The 18867-nt window shown below is 43.6% G+C and overlaps 1 protein-coding gene across 2 annotated transcripts; it reads left to right on the plus strand.

Annotated features, from left to right (window-relative positions):
* The first annotated feature begins 362 nt into the window (after positions 1 to 362).
* PCYOX1L (prenylcysteine oxidase 1 like) lies at positions 363 to 18491 on the plus strand. 2 transcript variants are annotated; one of them, XM_075856598.1, is made up of 6 exons: positions 363 to 475; positions 1677 to 1883; positions 3750 to 3924; positions 5372 to 5583; positions 7035 to 7175; positions 17007 to 18491. In XM_075856598.1, exons 1-6 carry the CDS (start codon positions 391 to 393, stop codon positions 17669 to 17671), a joined length of 1485 nt encoding a protein of 494 aa, XP_075712713.1. In that variant the 5' UTR covers positions 363 to 390; the 3' UTR covers positions 17672 to 18491. The 2 variants fall into 2 exon arrangements, with proteins under 2 accessions (XP_075712713.1, XP_075712714.1); XM_075856599.1 differs by lacking the exon at positions 363 to 475 and adding an exon at positions 524 to 620.
* The last annotated feature ends 376 nt before the right edge of the window (positions 18492 to 18867 follow it).

The raw sequence follows: 18867 nt of genomic DNA on the forward strand, positions 1-18867 counted from the left end.
CTGTAATTCCCTATTCACTGAAGAAGATGGCAGCGTGTAGTCTGTTGCTATGGAGACAACAGTTTAATTGACAGGTAGAAAATCTCAGACACTTAAAAAATATTCTAGGCCCAATTTGACAGCCTATGGTGTGGATTTTTATATTCAGCAAATTCAGTTCAGTTCACGGATGTGTCCAGTACAGTTAGCGCTATTACAACACTAGACTGCGTCTCAGGTCTCCAGTGCGCAGAACTGTACCAGAGATGTAGTTCTACGCATGCGCTCTGGTAAAGCGCTGAGCCGCTTGCGCTCCAAGCCTCCTTTCGGTGTGCGTCACCTCACCCTGTTTTGTCTCTGATTGGACAGATGGTAAATAGCGAGGTTCTCCATTCACCTCGCATCTCCAGCATGGCTGCGCTTCTGCTGCTGACTGCTGTGGTCACCCAGCTGTGCGCCGGGCAGACGGGGCCTCCAGACCCGCCTGGCAGAATAGGTAACAGGCGCCTGTCAATAAAGGTGCACAAGGCGGGTGCACCTGCATGGAGCACATACACCAATGCAAGCTGTGCATCCTTGTGTCACCTCAGCATGCATGTGTGAACAACCGTGTTATCGCACCGGGCTACCCACAGCAGATTGTAACGTATTTATAAACATGTGGTTGATATTTATAAAATAAAAATTAAGGATTTTTAGCCAAAAATTTGATTTATAGCAGAAAATGTGGTTAATTTGCACTTAAAGGGCACCTCTGGTTTTCAGATATTGGGAAATTGCTTGACTGACAAATCCCCAATATAGTTTGTACCCTTTGTGCCACGTACTGTCATGGTGGGTAACGTTATTCTACTCAATGTGCAGATAGTTTGCATTAAATTATAATATTCTCCCAGGAAGCTAAACTGGGCAACTGCCTTCATGGGTAATGGGGGATGGGAGCATTGCTTGTTTACATACTCCTCCCCGTATGGGACTATAAAGTCCTTTGTATACAATGTAGGATCTTGTAGCGGCCTGGATACGTATATGTTAACATACTATGCCTCTTCTGCAAAGCGACCACTACTTGGGGGTCAAATCTGCAAGTATGTAATAAAAACCTTAAAGGGTATGTCCATCTATTTAAAGGATTTATTTTTATTATTGTAGTGCATCTAAAATGAAAAATGTAAGAAACTTTGCAAATAGTCTTTATAAAATGTAGTCTGATCCTGCAGTCCTGTTGCCACCCGTCTGTACCCTAATTCTGGCTGACCTATCAAATATAAGTTAGGGACAGATAGAAGGTAGTATGACTACATTATTAGACTACAGAAGGTTTGTTTGTAGTCTGTAACCATGGAGACGCATAGGAGCTTTAAATACAAAATGTTTGTAGATTTTAACGAAGACTATTTGTAGAGTTGCTCCACTTTAAATGCACTGAGACAATAAAAAAAATGGTTGCAAAGGTGATTCAAAGGAATGTCCATATTCAGTACTCTGTGATAAACTATTTGTTTATGGTGGACGCCTAGTATTTGTTACAGCATTCACACAACGCACAAATATTTTGTAATAAAATGATCTGTAGAAATCGCAGCAATGCATCCTTTGCAGAGGAGCGTGATGTAATGTACATTGTTTCATATTGTGATATATATATATATATATATATATATATATATACTCATACTCTGTTTTATGTTTTGCAGCTGTAATTGGTGCTGGAATTGGGGGCTCAGCAGTCACATACTTTCTTCAGCAGCAGTTTGGACCCCAAGTGCAGATCGATGTTTATGAGGCCGACCGTGTTGGAGGTCGACTGGCCACCCTAACAGTGAATAGCCAGCAGTATGAATGTGGTAGCCCATCAATTCACTCATTAAACTTACACATGCAAGATTTTGTCAAGCTTGTGGGTGAGTCTTTGTATGCATACGCTTATACCTTATTGTGATTAAAGCTGCAGAATGTTAAAACAAATTTTTTTATATATTTACTTTTTAAATTTGGCGCCATTACTGTGCCACCGGTACCGGAATGCCCCTCTGGCACTGGCTTATATCCTGGAACAAAGGATTGGGCATGATAAAAATCAAACCTACCTGATTCCTCTTTGCCCCGACTCTTCAGTTGGGAAAAGTATGGAGTCCTTCATACACATTATATTATCTTCCAATCCCACCAAAATCCGAGAGTTGGTCGACATTTCTCTCTTGCCAGCTATAGGAAATACCCACACTGGATGCCCACTCTTTAGTGGACACCAGCATGGTCTCCTTCTGTAGTGCAAAAGTGATAGTGTTATATTGTGATGCACAACCTGTTCTTCTGCCCCTGCACTATTTAGGGGCAGACCACAATTGGTCCCAAGCGATGTAGCGGTATTATTCAGCCGGTGCATTTTTACCTTTCTGGTACGATACAGGAGCTAGTGTAGGGGACCAGCTGGACAGATAATAAGGCACATGTATCAAAAGGGTCTTTTGTGGTAACAATTTTTTTTGTCATTAAAGGGTTATTCCCATTTTATAAAGTCATATCGCTAAGACATGCCGTCACCTTATGATCAGTGGGGGACCGACCTCCGGGACTCCCACTGATCCTGAGAATGAAGACCGCCCAGATGTGTAGGTAACTGCAGCCGGCCCTATTAAAGTGAAAGCCACAGTTCCCTTCACAGTGGGTGTCTAAGAACACCGCTGTACAGGGAAACTTTAGAAGGAGACGGATCGCATTATCAGCGCTGCGCCCCGTTCATTCTCTGGATCAGTGGGAATCCCAGAGGTCAGTCCCCCACTGATCAAATAGATATGCTATCACTTTTTAAAATTGAAGTAATCCTTTAAAATCAATCTCTCATCAGATTATGCTACTGACCTTTCTTCACACTGTGGCCCTATATAAGATATAGTTAGGAGTCCAGTGTTTTAATGAGTAAAGCATTCCCCCGCATTTGACAAGCTGCTGTGTATGCAGATACACATCAGCCAACCAACAATCACTACCTAGGGGGTCGGGGGTAGGAGGGGAGTGAGAGCGCTCCCTTAATAAATACACCGGACTCCTAACTATAAATCTGGTGTATTCTATCAACGCTTAAATTAGACAAACTGCACACTATTGGTATGTGCCCTTTTGGCTACTAGGAGAGCGGACCTTAAATAGGGCAGCATAGTCTGATGGGAGATCCACTTTGAAACATTTTAGAAAATGTAACGAGACCTTCAATTATTTATTTATATTGTCGCTGAGAGGTAGGTACATTTAATACTAAGGCTTGTTCACTGTAGCCGAACATGTTGCAAAAAAAATGAAATATCACTTCAACAACTCTTTGCAAATGAACTTGTGGTCTAAGGGCTTATTCAGGCGAGTGTATTTTACACGGACCCATTCTAGTCAATGAGGCTATTGACACATCAGTTTTTTTCAACACGGATCAATGGTCGTGTGAAAAAAAATCGTAGCATGCACTACTTTAATCCGTTTCGCATCATAGACTTTCCCATTGAAGTCAATAGGGGCGCAATGGGGGATCCATGGCTGTCCAACCGGTTTTTGTGCCATTGAACATGTGGCGACAGTTTAATACATTTGATGCACACAGAAGCTTCACAGCAAAACTGTTCCTGCAACTACTTTTATAGATGTTGCCTATCGTCTCCCTGCTGGTAGTTTTCTTTAACAAAACGCGTTTCGATAGTGATGAGTTTCAGAAGACTGGCCAAATTGGTGACACATTTGTATGGCCAGCTTTACTGTTCTTTTACCTCCCTCATAAGGGCTAAAGCATCGTAAAGAGGTGGTGGGCAAGAGTGCTATCTTCAATGGAGAGCATTTGGTTCTGGAGGAGACAGACTGGTATCTCTTAAATCTTTTCCGGCTTTGGTGGCACTATGGGATCAGTTTCTTGAGACTGCAGATGTGGGTGGAGGAAGTCATGGAAAAATTTATGAGGTTAGTCTTTTATGAAATAATTTATATTGATGTGTCTAAAATCTATTGAGTTCATTTGGTAGGATCAACTTGTAATTGCAGTGATCTATGCATTTTTGCCTTCTTAGAGATGAGTTAAGGAGTCAATACACATTAGGACCTGTTGGCATCATGTTTTTTGACCTACATGTAGTGTATACACCTGGACAAATTTGTTAAATCTCAACCACTATGCTGCTACTGTATTCCACTGTGTATTTTCCGTCTGCAATTCTGGACGGAAAATATACGCAGCAATTCCGTTACGTATGGATAAGCCCTTTTCCCCCACTTCCTAACACATGCACACTCCACTGAGCTGAGAGTGCATGTTTATGGGGGAGTCGGAAACAATAGCTATCTAAAGTCTAATGGGCACCTTTTTAGTTTAACATTTGAGGCTGAATATTGAAATCCAATATGCTTGATACTCAGTTTCAACTACATCTGCCGTTGGGAAAGGAGGGATGGTCGGGAGGCCCCGATACGCAGTAGATAGACAATGGGATCTGACGACCATTAGGGTATGTTCACACACACTAATTACGGACGTAATTCGGGCATTTTTGCCCCGAATTACATCCGAAAAATGCGCCGCGATAGCGTTGACAAACATCTGCCCTTTGAAAGCAATGGGCTGACGTTTGTCTGTTCACACGAGGCGTATATTTACGCGCCGCTGTCAAATGACGGCGCGTAAATAGACGCCCGCGTCAAAGAAGTGACCTGTCACTTCTTGGGGCGTAATTGGAGCCGTTATTCATTGACTCCAATGAAAAGCAGCGCCAATTACGTCCGTAATGGACGCGGCATTCAAGCGCCTGCACATGCCGTTACGGCTGAAATTACGGGGATGTTTTCTCCTGAAAACATCCCCGTAATTTCAGCCGTTACGGACGCTGTCGTGTGAACATACCCTTAGTCTAATGTGTACATGAAAACTAATCAATCATAATCTTTTGTCTTTTTTACTTTTTTCTAATGGTTCAGAATACTTAGATTGATGTTCACTCTTATAGACCCAGATAGGCTGGGATATCTTATGTCTTCTTTACAGCTATTAATGTACACATATTTGGTATTCCTACAACACGCGCAATAGTCAATGTGAGGGCATAGAAACTTGTTCAATGTCTTGTTATTCCAATGCCAAGCTTCTTTGCATCATCTAAACACCAACCTTCCATTGCCTGCCCTTAAAATGATGCTTTCTGCAAGGGAACATTTGGCTGAGTTCCAGGGAACCCCATGGTCCTGTGGTAATTTATGCCCTAACATCATTCTGCATGTCTAGGCTAGATTGTCTCTAGTAATCTGCCTGATCATTCAGATGTCCCTGGTGATTATGTCCCTGCATCTTTTCACTACTTTTTACTTACTTCTAATGGTCCTGGCATAGAAAATAATTTTATGTTTTTTTCTTTTACAGGGTGTATAAATATCAAGCTCAAGAATACGCTTTCTCAACAATTGAAGGGCTCCTTCGTTCACTGGGTGGGGATCACTTTGTAAATATGACGCAGAGGTCAGTTGGGGAATCTCTACAAGGTATTGGAGTGCAACAACGATTCATTGATGATGTCATCAGTGCTGTAATGAAAGCCAGCTATGGACAATCCGTATCAATTCCAGCATTAGTTGGTGAGTCTTCAATAAATATGTCCCACCAGGAAGGAATGTACATTTATACAGTAGAAAGCAGCAGAGGAAAGGGGAAAAAATACACCGGTTAGACACAACATTTCTGGCTGCACTATATCTAATATCCACAGCTGCCTAATAAGTGAATGTGAATATTTTCTTTTTTAACAATACATTTTACTGATAATAATATACTGTAAGTGGTACTAGTAACAAATTTGAATAGTGAAAGCATTCGCAAAATAGTTGTTTGTTCTTTTTAAATCGTTTTCTTTTTAATTGGAAATGATCACTACCCCACACGGCAACTTACTTGCAATATTTTGTCCACTTGGCATTATGCTCCTATTATACCGTAAGTGGGCTAGGGTTTAGGTATATGTGGGATTTATATGGACGTCACGTTACACACAAGTTTTCCTCGCCACGGGGTGTGTTCCTTGGTAATCCCAGGGTAGCAAAGAAAATACACCTTATATTGCACAAAAATTAAAACTTGCTGAGAAGGTTGTTAAAATGTAGTGATCATTATTGAGGCTCTTATCATTCCTTTCTCAAGTTTTGGAATGTGAATCTAAGCAGCATATTCCGGTCCATCTTCTATACAGTTGCCAGAGTGATTTTATTCCAGTCTATCTTAAATGCAGGTTTTCATGCTGAAAATGTTAGTGGCCACAGTACTAACAGCTGAAGACCCTACGCTATTCTTAGGCACTTTACCTACCTGCATCCCTTCATACAACCTTCCCCCGTTTTACTGTGATCCTCTAATATATGGAATTTACTATTTAGAACCACTGCTGTACTGAGCTGTTTACACTCAAAACTTCTGCAGATATATCTCTCATGGATGCATATGTTCTTAATGTGGGGTGGACATAATCCTAGATGGATAACACCAAGAGCCAATTTGAATCTTCGTAGCCAAATAATAAGAATGTTTATAGACCTCAATAGGAAAAAAGCCTAAAGTTTACCCTCTAATAGCAAATTTGAAGGTGCATTGGCCACCTGGCTCCTGGAATCTGTCCATACCTGTTCAATAGTTGCCACATCTGGCCAGCTCCATTGCATTTTAGAGGCTTTGGTTACTGCTGCGTTGGATGCTCCGTTAGGGGCCCCCTTATTTTGTCTGGTAAAACGACGGACACCATGGCAAAAAACCTGATGGAACCCATTAAAGTCAATGGGTTCCGTCGGGTGCAACGGATTTGACTCGTCTGGTATTTTCGTTGGTCTGCTCCTAAGACGGTGGAGAGCAATAGAAACACCAACCCAGATCTGTTGAGAACTGCAGAAATACAAATAATTGGTTTGCTGCAAATGAGTTATTTTGACAACACACCCTTTATTTTATTTGTATTATTTCTGCTAGTGCGTCCAGTGTGTATTGCTGACACTTTTAAAGTTTAAGCGTTAATAATCTCTTGTTTGCTTTTCTTTGTAATTAGGTGCCATGTCTTTGGCAGGAGCCCAAGGAAATATGTGGTCTGTAGAAGGTGGCAATAAGCTGGTTTGTTCTGGTTTGCTGAAGTTGACAAAAGCTAATGTGATCCATGCAAGGGTGACGGCAGTGTCTATACACAACACGGGTATGTTTTTCACTAACATGACCATAGCATGAAATGCCTGTCAAATAAAGAGATGTATAACTCATGGGGCCAATCACACAACCGTTGTTTCAACGGAGCGTGTGAAGGGTCCGTGAAAAAAATGGGACTATTTTTTTTTTTTTTGCACTAAAAGCATCCCTTCATAGACTAGTCTATGGGGGGGATGCGTGATAACGTGCCCCGCACGGGTGCATCTCAGACGTGAAAAACTGTTGTCTTTCACGTCTGTGGTTGGCCACGTTCGTGTGAATGTAGCCTTAGAGTTGTGATTTCATGGCTACTTATCTGACTGAGACTCTTATGATATCACAGTTTCTTAACGTTAGTTTACATGCTGTGACATCACAGCTATCTAAAAGCCACTTGTAATGTCACAACCGCTTACCTCACAGAAACCCGCTGGTGATGTCCCTGCAGCTCACCATGAGAGAAGCAGTTGTGATGTCATTGTAGCTTACCGGACTGAAACACTCTTGTGATGTCACAGTAGCTTACCCAGGACAGACACGAACAACAGAGGGTACTTGTGCAAGAACTGTATATGGGCTCCATAAATTCCAACTGCTAATTGGATGCTGGCCATAGTCCACCTCATTTATGTCTCTCTAGAAAATTAATCACGCTGTACCACTCCATCAGTTATCGTGAGACATAGATAAGAAGTAGCTTAGTCCCTTATATGTGATCTAATAGACAGCAGGAACCACTATTATATTTTTAAAATAGCAGTGCCCCACCCCCTTGCTTGCAGAGCCCTTGTGCAGCTGCACAGTTAGTGAAACCTCTTCAAAGGACCACCTAACTGAGAAGACCGCGGATACATACACTATGCATACTGCCTATCTTCTTTAAGAAGACCACTTCCCTAGAAGAACACTTTTCAATGCAATTTTGTGAGTTCGGTCTAAAAGAGGTTACACTGTATATGGTATGTCTGCCCCTGTAATGACCGGTTCTTACCGCACACATTGGAGCTACAGTTATCATTTAAACAACTTCTGACATGTCATAGAGAAGATAACACCTGTGAAGTAGTGCTGGGGATCGGGGTGGGGGTGGGGGTCCCAGTACATGGACCCTGACAATTACAATATGTGGCATGTCTTTATGATCTGTCCAGAGGTGAACACAGACTGCAGAGGGCCCCTGTGAAAAGAATGTGCATGGGCCACCATAACCTAACCACGCCCGGGCGCATATAAAACTATACAAATCTATATTGCACATTTTATCACTAGTTTCAAACACAAGTACCAAACATAAATAATTCAAACAATGTTACTGTATAATACCACCACACCATAACCACATAGTGAAATAATACCCCCATATTGTTACTGCATACAACCTCCACACCATAACCACGTAGTGACTGAATGATACCCCCATACTGTTACTGAATAATACCCCCATACTGTTACTGTATAATACTGCCACATCATAACCACATAGTGACTGAATAATACCACCATACTGTTACTGAATAATACCACCACACCATAACCACATAGTGACTGAATAATACCACCATACTGTTACTGAATAATACCGCCACACCATAACCACATAGTGACTGAATAATACCCCCATACTGTTACTGAATAATCCCACCACACCATAACCACATAGTGACTGAATAATACCCCATACAGTTACTGAATAAAAAACACTATACAAAGACCAATATTACCACCACATAACAACCATATAATATTACCACCACATAACGACCATATAATATTACCCCCCATATAATGGTAGATGTCAGTTAGACACCGGAGCTCTACATACCATATAAGTGATTACAGCGCATTTATATCTAGTGACATACAGGTGATGTTTCCTCTGATCAGAGTCGTTCACTTTCCCTTTTCTTCTCCATGCGGCCCAGACCACTGTGACGACTTATTCCAGCCGCAACTCGTCTCTGCAGAATTTGACACACAGACATTTTGGTTTCTCGCCTTTCCAGCACCCTCCACACCTATACCCCATCCTCTAAACAAACTCGTAATCCACAGTACCTCAGATGGTAATAATGATCCCTCCGTGCTCGACGCAATAAGAGTGCCCCATCAGTAACTGTGCCCCCCAGTAATAATACCCCCTTTCTGCCCCCTTGTATATAGCGCCACAGCATCCCCTGTAGATAGCGCCTCACAGCCCTCCCCTTGTATATTGTGCCATATAGCTACCCCTTTGTAGATCATTCCACGCAGCCCCCTTCTTATATATAGTGCCACCCAGCCCCCTTGTGTATATAGTGCCACCCAGCTCCCCCTCCCTTTGTATATAGTGCCACACAGCTCCCCCTCCCTTTGTTTATAGTGTCACACAGCTCCCTCCCCTTGTTTATAGTGTCACACAGCTCCCTCCTCCCCTTGTATATAGTGACACACAGCCCCCTCCCTTTGTATATAGTGACACACAGCCCCCTCCCCCTGTATATAGTGACACACAGCCCCCTCCCCCTGTATATAGTGACACACAGCCCCCTCCCCCTGTATATAGTGTCACACAGCTCCCTCCCCCTGTATATAGTGTCACGAAGCTCCCTCCCCCTGTATATAGTGTCACGAAGCTCCCTCCCCCTGTATATAGTGTCACGAAGCTCCCTCCCCCTGTATATAGTGTCACGAAGCTCCCTCCCCCTGTATATAGTGTCACGAAGCTCCCTCCCCCTGTATATAGTGTCACGAAGCTCCCTCCCCCTGTATATAGTGTCACGAAGCTCCCTCCCCCTGTATATAGTGTCACGAAGCTCCCTCCCCCTGTATATAGTGTCACGAAGCTCCCTCCCCCTGTATATAGTGTCACGAAGCTCCCTCCCCCTGTATATAGTGTCACGAAGCTCCCTCCCCCTGTATATAGTGTCACGAAGCTCCCTCCCCCTGTATATAGTGTCACGAAGCTCCCTCCCCCTGTATATAGTGTCACGAAGCTCCCTCCCCCTGTATATAGTGTCACGAAGCTCCCTCCCCCTGTATATAGTGTCACGAAGCTCCCTCCCCCTGTATATAGTGTCACGAAGCTCCCTCCCCCTGTATATAGTGTCACGAAGCTCCCTCCCCCTGTATATAGTGTCACGAAGCTCCCTCCCCCTGTATATAGTGTCACGAAGCTCCCTCCCCCTGTATATAGTGTCACGAAGCTCCCTCCCCCTGTATATAGTGTCACGAAGCTCCCTCCCCCTGTATATAGTGTCACGAAGATCCCTCCCCCTGTATATAGTGTCACGAAGATCCCTCCCCCTGTATATAGTGTCACGAAGATCCCTCCCCCTGTATATAGTGTCACGAAGATCCCTCCCCCTGTATATAGTGTCACGAAGATCCCTCCCCCTGTATATAGTGTCACGAAGATCCCTCCCCCTGTATATAGTGTCACGAAGATCCCTCCCCTGTATATAGTGTCACGAAGATCCCTCCCCCTGTATATAGTGTCACGAAGATCCCTCCCCCTGTATATAGTGTCACGAAGATCCCTCCCCCTGTATATAGTGTCACGAAGATCCCTCCCCCTGTATATAGTGTCACGAAGATCCCTCCCCCTGTATATAGTGTCACGAAGATCCCTCCCCCTGTATATAGTGTCACGAAGATCCCTCCCCCTGTATATAGTGTCACGAAGATCCCTCCCCCTGTATATAGTGTCACGAAGATCCCTCCCCCTGTATATAGTGTCACGAAGATCCCTCCCCCTGTATATAGTGTCACGAAGCTCCCCCCCCTTGTATATAGTGTCACGAAGATCCCTCCCCCTGTATATAGTGTCACGAAGCTCTCCCCCCCCCCCCTGTATATAGTGTCACGAAGCTCCCTCCCCCCCTGTATATAGTGCCACACAGCTCCCCCCACCCCTTGTATATAGTGTCACACAGCCCCCCATCCCCAAAAAAAATAATTCTACTTACCTTGCCCCGTTCCCGCCACGGACAGAGCGAGGTATAGACTCCGGGTGGGACGCATGCGTAGACCGGTGTGATGCAGTGACGTCATCACGCCGGCCTGCGCAGGGAGTCTTCTCAGCGCCTTCTAGGCTGCAGGCCTAACGTAGCCTGCAGCCTTTATTATTCAATTGTATCTGGGCCCTGAGGGTCCAGGATTGTTTACCTCATCACATGTAGATGTCCCATGCAATACGTTGGTAAAACGAGTAGGGAATTTAGAAGAAGGATTCGTGATCACGTAGGAGTTATCAGGAGGAAAGATGACACCCCGGTGTCACGCCATGTGTGGGCATGTCATAAAGGAGACGCTAGGGTCCTTTGAATTTCAAGGAATTGAACATGTCAAACCGCTACTGAGAGGCGGTAACCTGGATAAAAAGATTTTACAAAAGGAGGCGGAATGGATTTTTAGGATGCAGACTGTTAACCCCTTAACGCCGAAGGACGGATATATCCGTCCTCAGCAGCTGCTAGTTCGCGCAGGAGGACGGATATATCCGTCTCCTGTGATCGCGCGGGTACTGACAGTTTACCCACGCGATCAGCGGCAGGAGCACGGCTGTTATACACAGCCTGGCTCCTGCTGCAACTGCCGGAATCGAAGCGCGCGCAGATTCCGGCAGTTTAACCCATTAAATGCCGCTGTCAATAGTGACAGCGGCATTTAATGTGTTTGACAGAAGGGGGAACTCCCTCTATCTCCCGATCGGCGCCCCCGCAAACAAATCGCGGGTCGCCGTCGGGTTTCCATGACAGCCGGGGGTCTAACAAAGACCCCCAGGTCTGTCTTTAGCATCTGCCTGTTAGGCGATGCCAGAGGCATGACCTAACAGGTTGCCTGTCAGTTTTACACTGACAGGCAATAATGCTTTGGTATACGAAGTATACCAAAGCATTATATATGCGATCGGCACATCGCATAGTGAAGTCCCCTGGTGGGACTAAAAAAAAAAATGTAAACAGTTAAATAAAGTTTGTGAAAAAAAAAATAAAAAAAATTACAGTCAAAGTCAAATAAAACTACTTTTTTGCCCCAAAAAGTGGTTTTATTTAATAAAACGGTCAAAACAAATCACACATACACATATATGGTATCCCCGCGATCGTAACAACTTGACCAATAAAATGAACACATTAATTAAACCGCCGGATGAACGGCGTCCAAAGAAAACGCAAAAAACAACGGCAAAATTCTCTCTTTTCTCCCATTCCCCCCATAAAAAATAAAATAAAAGTTAATCTATAAGTCCTATGTACCCCAAAATAGTACTAATGAAAACTACACATTGTCCCGCAAAAATCAAGCCCACGTACGGCCACATCGACGGAAAAATAAAAAAATGACGGCTCTTGGAACGCGGCGATGCAAAAACAAGTAATTTTTTTCTAAAAGGGTTTTTATTGTGCAAACGTAGAAAAAACATATAAAACCTTTACATATTTGGTATCCCCGTAATCGTGCCGACCCATAGAATAAAGTTAACATGTTATTTACGCTGCATAGTAAACGGCGTAAATTTATAACGTGAAAATCAATGCTGGAATAGCTGCTTATTTTCAATTCTCTCCTAAAATAAAGTTAATAAAAGTTAATCAATATATTATAAGCATCTAAAAATGGTACAATTACAAAATACAACTCGTCCCGGAAAAAACAAGCCCTTATACGGCTATGTCGACGGAATAAAAAAAGAGTTACGACTCTTGGAACGCGACCGTGAAAAAACAAAAAATAATCCTTGGTCATTAACGTGCAAAATGGCCCGGTCATTAAGGGGTTAACCCACATGGGCTGAATGAGCAAATATCATACTCCTGCTTCCTTTAATTATTCCTCCAAGTATCTATTGTCAAGCTTTTTACATTGTGTCTCACATAGGCGGCTCTGGACCTTGTTCCCGACGTGGATTGCATGGTTATACAATGCGATCTCTGATGTTCCTGGACGTGAAGGGATACAGAGAGGGGTGGCAGCGTCTCTGGTCGCCGTTGCCTAGGCAACATGTGTAATCACAACAAACTCCGATACTTTCTATTAGTAGTATTCATTGGTCCCGTCCTACCTAATCTAGTGACTGCTTGTATCTGGGAGAAGCAGTGTCTAATACTGTTTCTGCAGGATCGGCTATGATCTGTGTTTTATCGGGCTGTATACATGGAGCCGCGTTTAGCTCCCCAGGGTTACTAGGGACGCGCCGTGGTCCGGGCATTCTCATTGGTTGTCAGAATGGAGGCTCGCCGCCTCTGGCACGTCAGGCTTGACGTGGTTGATGCGAATTGGCGGCTTGCCAGTATGACGACATAGGAGAGGCCGGCTCAAAACTTTAAAGGTCCATAGTTCCTCCGGCGCGTGTGCGGCCATTACATCCGAGTCGTACACGCGCCAGGAGGCTTAATCAGCACAAAAACAGTGCTATCCGGCTTTTTAATGAATGTTTCTATAAATCCCTGATGACGTATCACGCTGCTTGGTGATACTGAAACGCGTAGGATTAGTTGAATTTTATGGCAGGGGTTCAGTGAATATCTATAATACAATTAGGGATAGCGGTCTCTGGGTGTAATATACGTACTATCACCCCTTGACGCCTTTTCCTCGCTGACCACTTGCTTTTGCCTGTTTCTGGATAAATTGGCCTTTTTGAGCCATGTTTTATACAATCAATTAATAAAGTGTTCTTTTAATCGTTCTTTCAGACGGTGAATATATATAATAGTTTAATTGAACGACAATCTTTATTAGTCATACAGTGAATAACTTACATAAAGACTAGGGGTCAATGCCTATCCTGTGGATTAGGGATACATGTTTTTGAGAAAACACCTTTAACTCCATATGGGGCATGATCCACTTGGCCTTTTTATATTTAAGAAGTCGGTGCCTGGAGACGTTGGCGTTTCTAAAATCCTAAAATAAATGTCCCCAGGCACTGTTTTTACTTCAATTGTCACACTTTTCTTTACTCTCAGTGCCACTTATAAATGGGGAACGCGCGTCCTGCTCCCTCACTTGGGGCAAACAGAAGGCTGTTGCGCCGAGCGTCTGAGTGGCGTACTCACGCTGGGTGCAGGCAGTTCAAGAGTCAGACCATGATTCGTGACCTGCCTGCATTGAGTAGGGTCAACATAAGCAAATTTAATTTGCTTTACGTTGACCTTACTAGGTTGGAGGGGGGTATGGCTGTCCACAGAGCCGGAGTCTGTGACTCAGCGGGACATTATTCAGACCTCCCGGGACGACGGGACAGCGGCAAAAATACAGGGCTGTCCCGTCGGATCCGGGACGGTTGGTAGCTATGTAATAGTGCCATGCACAAAGAGCCCTACAACCTGCCTGATGAAGACATCAGTTCGATGTCGAAACATGTTTCCGCACAGCTTGTATATGTTTTTAATAAACCCTATGGCTTTGCAGCCAGTTTACTTACAGTTACCAATGACTAGTGGCAGCGTCCTGAAACAAAAAACATTCTTGTTTTATTTGATGAACTATCTCATTATCAAGGTGTCTGTCTATATTAGGCAGCAAGTGAACCGTTAGTTTTTTAAGTTGATGTGTTGGAAGCAGTAAAACTGGGCAAGCGTAAGGCTCTGAGTGACTTTGACAAGGGCCAAATTGTTATGCTAGACAACTGGGTAAGAGCACCCCAAAATGGCAGGCCTTGTGGGGTATTCCCGGTATGCAGTGGTTAGTACCTACCAAAAGTGGTCTTAGGAATGACCACCAGTTAACCGGCGACAGGATCATGGGTGCTCAGGGCTCATTTATGCATGTGGAAAGCGAAGGCCTGTCCGCCTGATCCAATCCCACAGAAGCTACTGTGGCACAAATTGCTGAAAAAGATAAGGCTGGCTATGATAGGAAGGTGTCAGAACAAACAGTGCATCACAGGCTTCAGCATTTGAGTCTGCATAGCCACATTCCGGTCCGAGTGCCCATGCTGACCCTAATCCACCGCCGAAATCGCCTATAATAAGCTTTTGAACATCAGAGCTTGACCATATTGCAATGGAACAAGGTAGCCTGGTTTGATGAATTATGTTCTCTTTTATGTCCTGTGGACAGCCGGATGCGTGTGCATCACTTACTTTTACATGTACTACCTACCTAAACATTGTTGCAGACCACATACACCCCTTCATGGCAATCGAGTTCCCTAATGGCCTTGGCCCCTTTCATCAGTATAATGCACCCTGCCACACTTCATAAATGTGTCCAGAATGGTTTAAGGAACATGACAGAGTTCAAGGTTTTGTCTTGACTTTACCAGTTCCCCCCATCTCAATCCCATCGAGCATTTGTGGGATATGCTGAAAAAAACAAGTCAGATCCATGGCGGCCTCACCTCATAGCACACCGGACACAAAAGATCAGCTGCTAACGTTTTGGTGCCAGATATCACAAGACACCCTCTGAGGTCTTGTGGAGTCAATTCCTCAACTGTTCATAAGTGTTTTGGCGGCACAAGGGGGGCATACACAATATTAGGCAGGTGGTTTTAATGTTATGGTTGATTGGTATGCCCCCTCAACGTGCTAGATATCAGATTGTTCCCTTTTCATCCGCCATCATTTGCTATAGATTTTTCTTTTTTGTGTGTATGTGCCCGCTGCCTACCACTAAACCTCCAGTGCCTAGGGTGGAATACGGCGCTGCTAAAGGGACATAAGTGTGCACCACCAATTCTAATGTTTAGAGCTGTATAGTAGTGTGTGTCCAGAGACCATGAGCCAGAAATACACACATTCAAAAGAATTGCGGAAAGTCTCCTATGTCGTGAATGCATAAGTGTACTTGGTAAATGTGTATTTGTGTATGTCTGCACATATGCAGTAAGTTTACTATTGATACATGTATGTGTGTCTCCACATATGTAGTTAGTTTGCGTATATATGTGTAAATTATAAATGGGTGTATATATATGCTTGTATGTAGTAAGTGCATGTGTGGGCTGCTGTCATTTATCAGCCAGGGATAATTTTTTATTCTGGCCCTGATGACAAACAAGTATAATAGTAAAGAAGCCGCCACATGGTCCAGGGCCACATAATATCCATTACTTCATAGACTGATCGTAGTTACATTGTGAGGTGCTCAGTAAACATGCTTAAAGAATCACGCCTAAGGATCTTTATACTGGCAGAGTTCTGCCGGCAATCGAGCCCCAGATCAAAAACATAGCACACTGATCGACGCTCTTTTAGTTGCATTTACATGGAGCAATCACTGTAGTTTATGGGGACGAACAAGATCGTTGGTGCCCATAGAATTTGCATCATTGTCAGAAGCACCTCCCCCGTTTACACTGGGAGATGTGCTGCCGGCGACGTTGAATTTTACTGTCGCGTAAAAGATGCGACCAGCCACCTAATTGCTGTGTCATTCCGTTCCCCCGATTTATTTGGCCTGTGTAAAAGGGCATGGATGTTGAAACACTCATATATGTACAGTTACAATCAAGGCCTGGTTCAAAACTCAAGGTCACGTGGACATACTTCACAAGAGACATTTTAACGGTATCCGTGACTGCTGCAACTTTTCAAGTCTTCTAGATTGCATATGTTCAGGACAGACATTAGTGTTCGGAAATGCGTTATATTCTCCACTAGAGGGAGCCTCAACCTTGCACAATCATTGAATTGCTTGATTTTGTACTGTACACTCCATATGTTGCGTTATTTGTCGTGAGATACAACCCCTTTCATTTTATTTAAAACTATTGGCAAACAGGACTACATCAGTATAATGTAGTGGTAGCATATTGTATGTAATTGGGGAAGTTGGGAAACGCAGACGCTGTACGTGCCTATTCTTGCTTCACTTTTCACTGCTCCTTTTATTCTGTCTGATTCCTTTACAGAGAAGAAGCACCTGTATGAAGTTCAGTATGAGCAAGAGGGAACCCTTGGTTCAGACTACTATGATTTGGTGATAGTGGCTGCCCCTTTGCACAAAGCTGGATACCCCATCTCGTTTCTGAACCTCCAGCCCCTTCCTGAGCCTATGGGTTCTTACCATCGGGTCGTTTCTTCTATTGTCCATGGCTATCTCAATTCCTCCTATTTTGGATTCACAGATCCCAAACTTTTTCCTTTTGCTAGTATCCTCTCTGTGGACACCCCGGATGCCATATTCCATAGCCTGGAAAGTCTGTGTCCGGTAAATGTATCAGTTGGCTTTCGCCGCAAGCCTCCGCAGGAGGCTGCGGTGTGGCGAGTTCTATCTCAAAGACCTCTAGACAGAAAGGAACTAAAGACCCTGTTCAAGTCTTACTACTCTGTTCAAGTAATTGAGTGGCAAGCCTTTCCGAGCTATGCTACTGCCGGTTCTTCTAAGCCATTGCCTCCCATTATACTTCATGATGGTCTCTATTACCTCAGTGGTGCAGAGTGGGCTGCTAGCTCGGTGGAGATGATCGCAGTCGCAGCAAAAAATGTGGCTCTATTGGCTTTCAATCGCTGGTTTGAGATCAATGAGAAAATAGACCAGCAAGACCTACTGCACAAACTGAAGACTGAACTTTAGGGAATTGTAACACGGCACAATTATGTGACTATTTGCCATGGCATTATGCATTTTACACTGGACTTCATGGTACCTCGTATCCTCTGCTCTGCTGCCGGATGTCTGTGCCTGACGGCTTTCTTATTGGATCTGGGGTTTGGGGATGATAATATTATTTTAAATTTGCTTGGAATAACTGGAAGTTATCCGTTTTTATTTTTTGTATTGAAGATTTCACATAGGAATGAGCAAACATTGTGATCTGTGGCCCTTTTTCTGCGCAGCGTTTTTCACTATGACTATTTTAACTCATCAGTGGACGTGAATCACTACAATGGAAAATTGTATGGACAAGTTATTATGGTATTAGTGGGGTGTCACAAACCACCTAACACTACATAATCAAAGCTGAACGTCTCCCATGTCAATTGCTATGTATTTTACCTTCTGACTTATTACAACAATATTTATGTATGATATTCAGAAATGCCAATAGCCCGTTTCAGGAGAACTTTGGTCTGTGATTGATTACTGTGGTCTGCGTTGAATAAGTCCGTGTGATGGACCCGTGTGAAGGGTCCGTTGAAGAATAGAACATGTCCTATTATCTTCCGTCTTCGAGGATCCATCCTTAGGCTCAAGTCTATGGGGATCCGTGAAAATGGGACCCGCACGGGGGCACCTCAGACGTGAAAAACCAAGTTTTTCACGTCCGAGTTTCCCCCCGCTTGTATGAATCTAGCCTAAGTAAGAGAATATTTGGATAGTGGTGTTTTCAATCGGATGCATCATGAAAAGGTCAAATTCTTTAGAGAGGGAATAATAAAAAACTTAAACCAAAGTCTCATTCACTTTTTATTATTGCCTTGTATTCGCAGACCTGAGCTACACAATGATTTCTGTCGACGAGCTGGACGCACAATGTAATTTTTATGCAACATTTTTCCCTTGAGAAAAAGAATTACAAATTTGAGCTATTTTTGCATGACCATGGTAAGTTCCATTCATTTTTATAAGGTGTGATTGACACGCAACCTGCTGATGTGGTGCCATCCATTCTGCATCTTTAAAACCACCTATTACCTTTTCTCTTTTCTTGCTGCTGAAAAAAAGAAAACCCTCCAAACAAAGCTTTAAAACTAGATTTGGTCTATTTTTATGTCCCTATTGTATTGAGTAGGTAGTGCAATAGACCAGAAGCTGAACTCCAGTAGAAT

The sequence above is a fragment of the Rhinoderma darwinii genome, chromosome 3, assembly GCF_050947455.1.
Source record: "Rhinoderma darwinii isolate aRhiDar2 chromosome 3, aRhiDar2.hap1, whole genome shotgun sequence".
Classification (NCBI taxonomy): domain Eukaryota; kingdom Metazoa; phylum Chordata; class Amphibia; order Anura; family Rhinodermatidae; genus Rhinoderma; species Rhinoderma darwinii.

Bases quoted from the DNA above. Each gene is read 5' to 3' on its own strand.
- PCYOX1L (XM_075856598.1), top strand. From the start codon at position 391: ATGGCTGCGCTTCTGCTGCTGACTGCTGTGGTCACCCAGCTGTGCGCC. The intron at 476-1,676 runs GTAACAGGCGCC...TATGTTTTGCAG, and splicing joins AGACCCGCCTGGCAGAATAG to CTGTAATTGGTGCTGGAATT. The intron at 1,884-3,749 runs GTGAGTCTTTGT...CTCCCTCATAAG, and splicing joins AGATTTTGTCAAGCTTGTGG to GGCTAAAGCATCGTAAAGAG.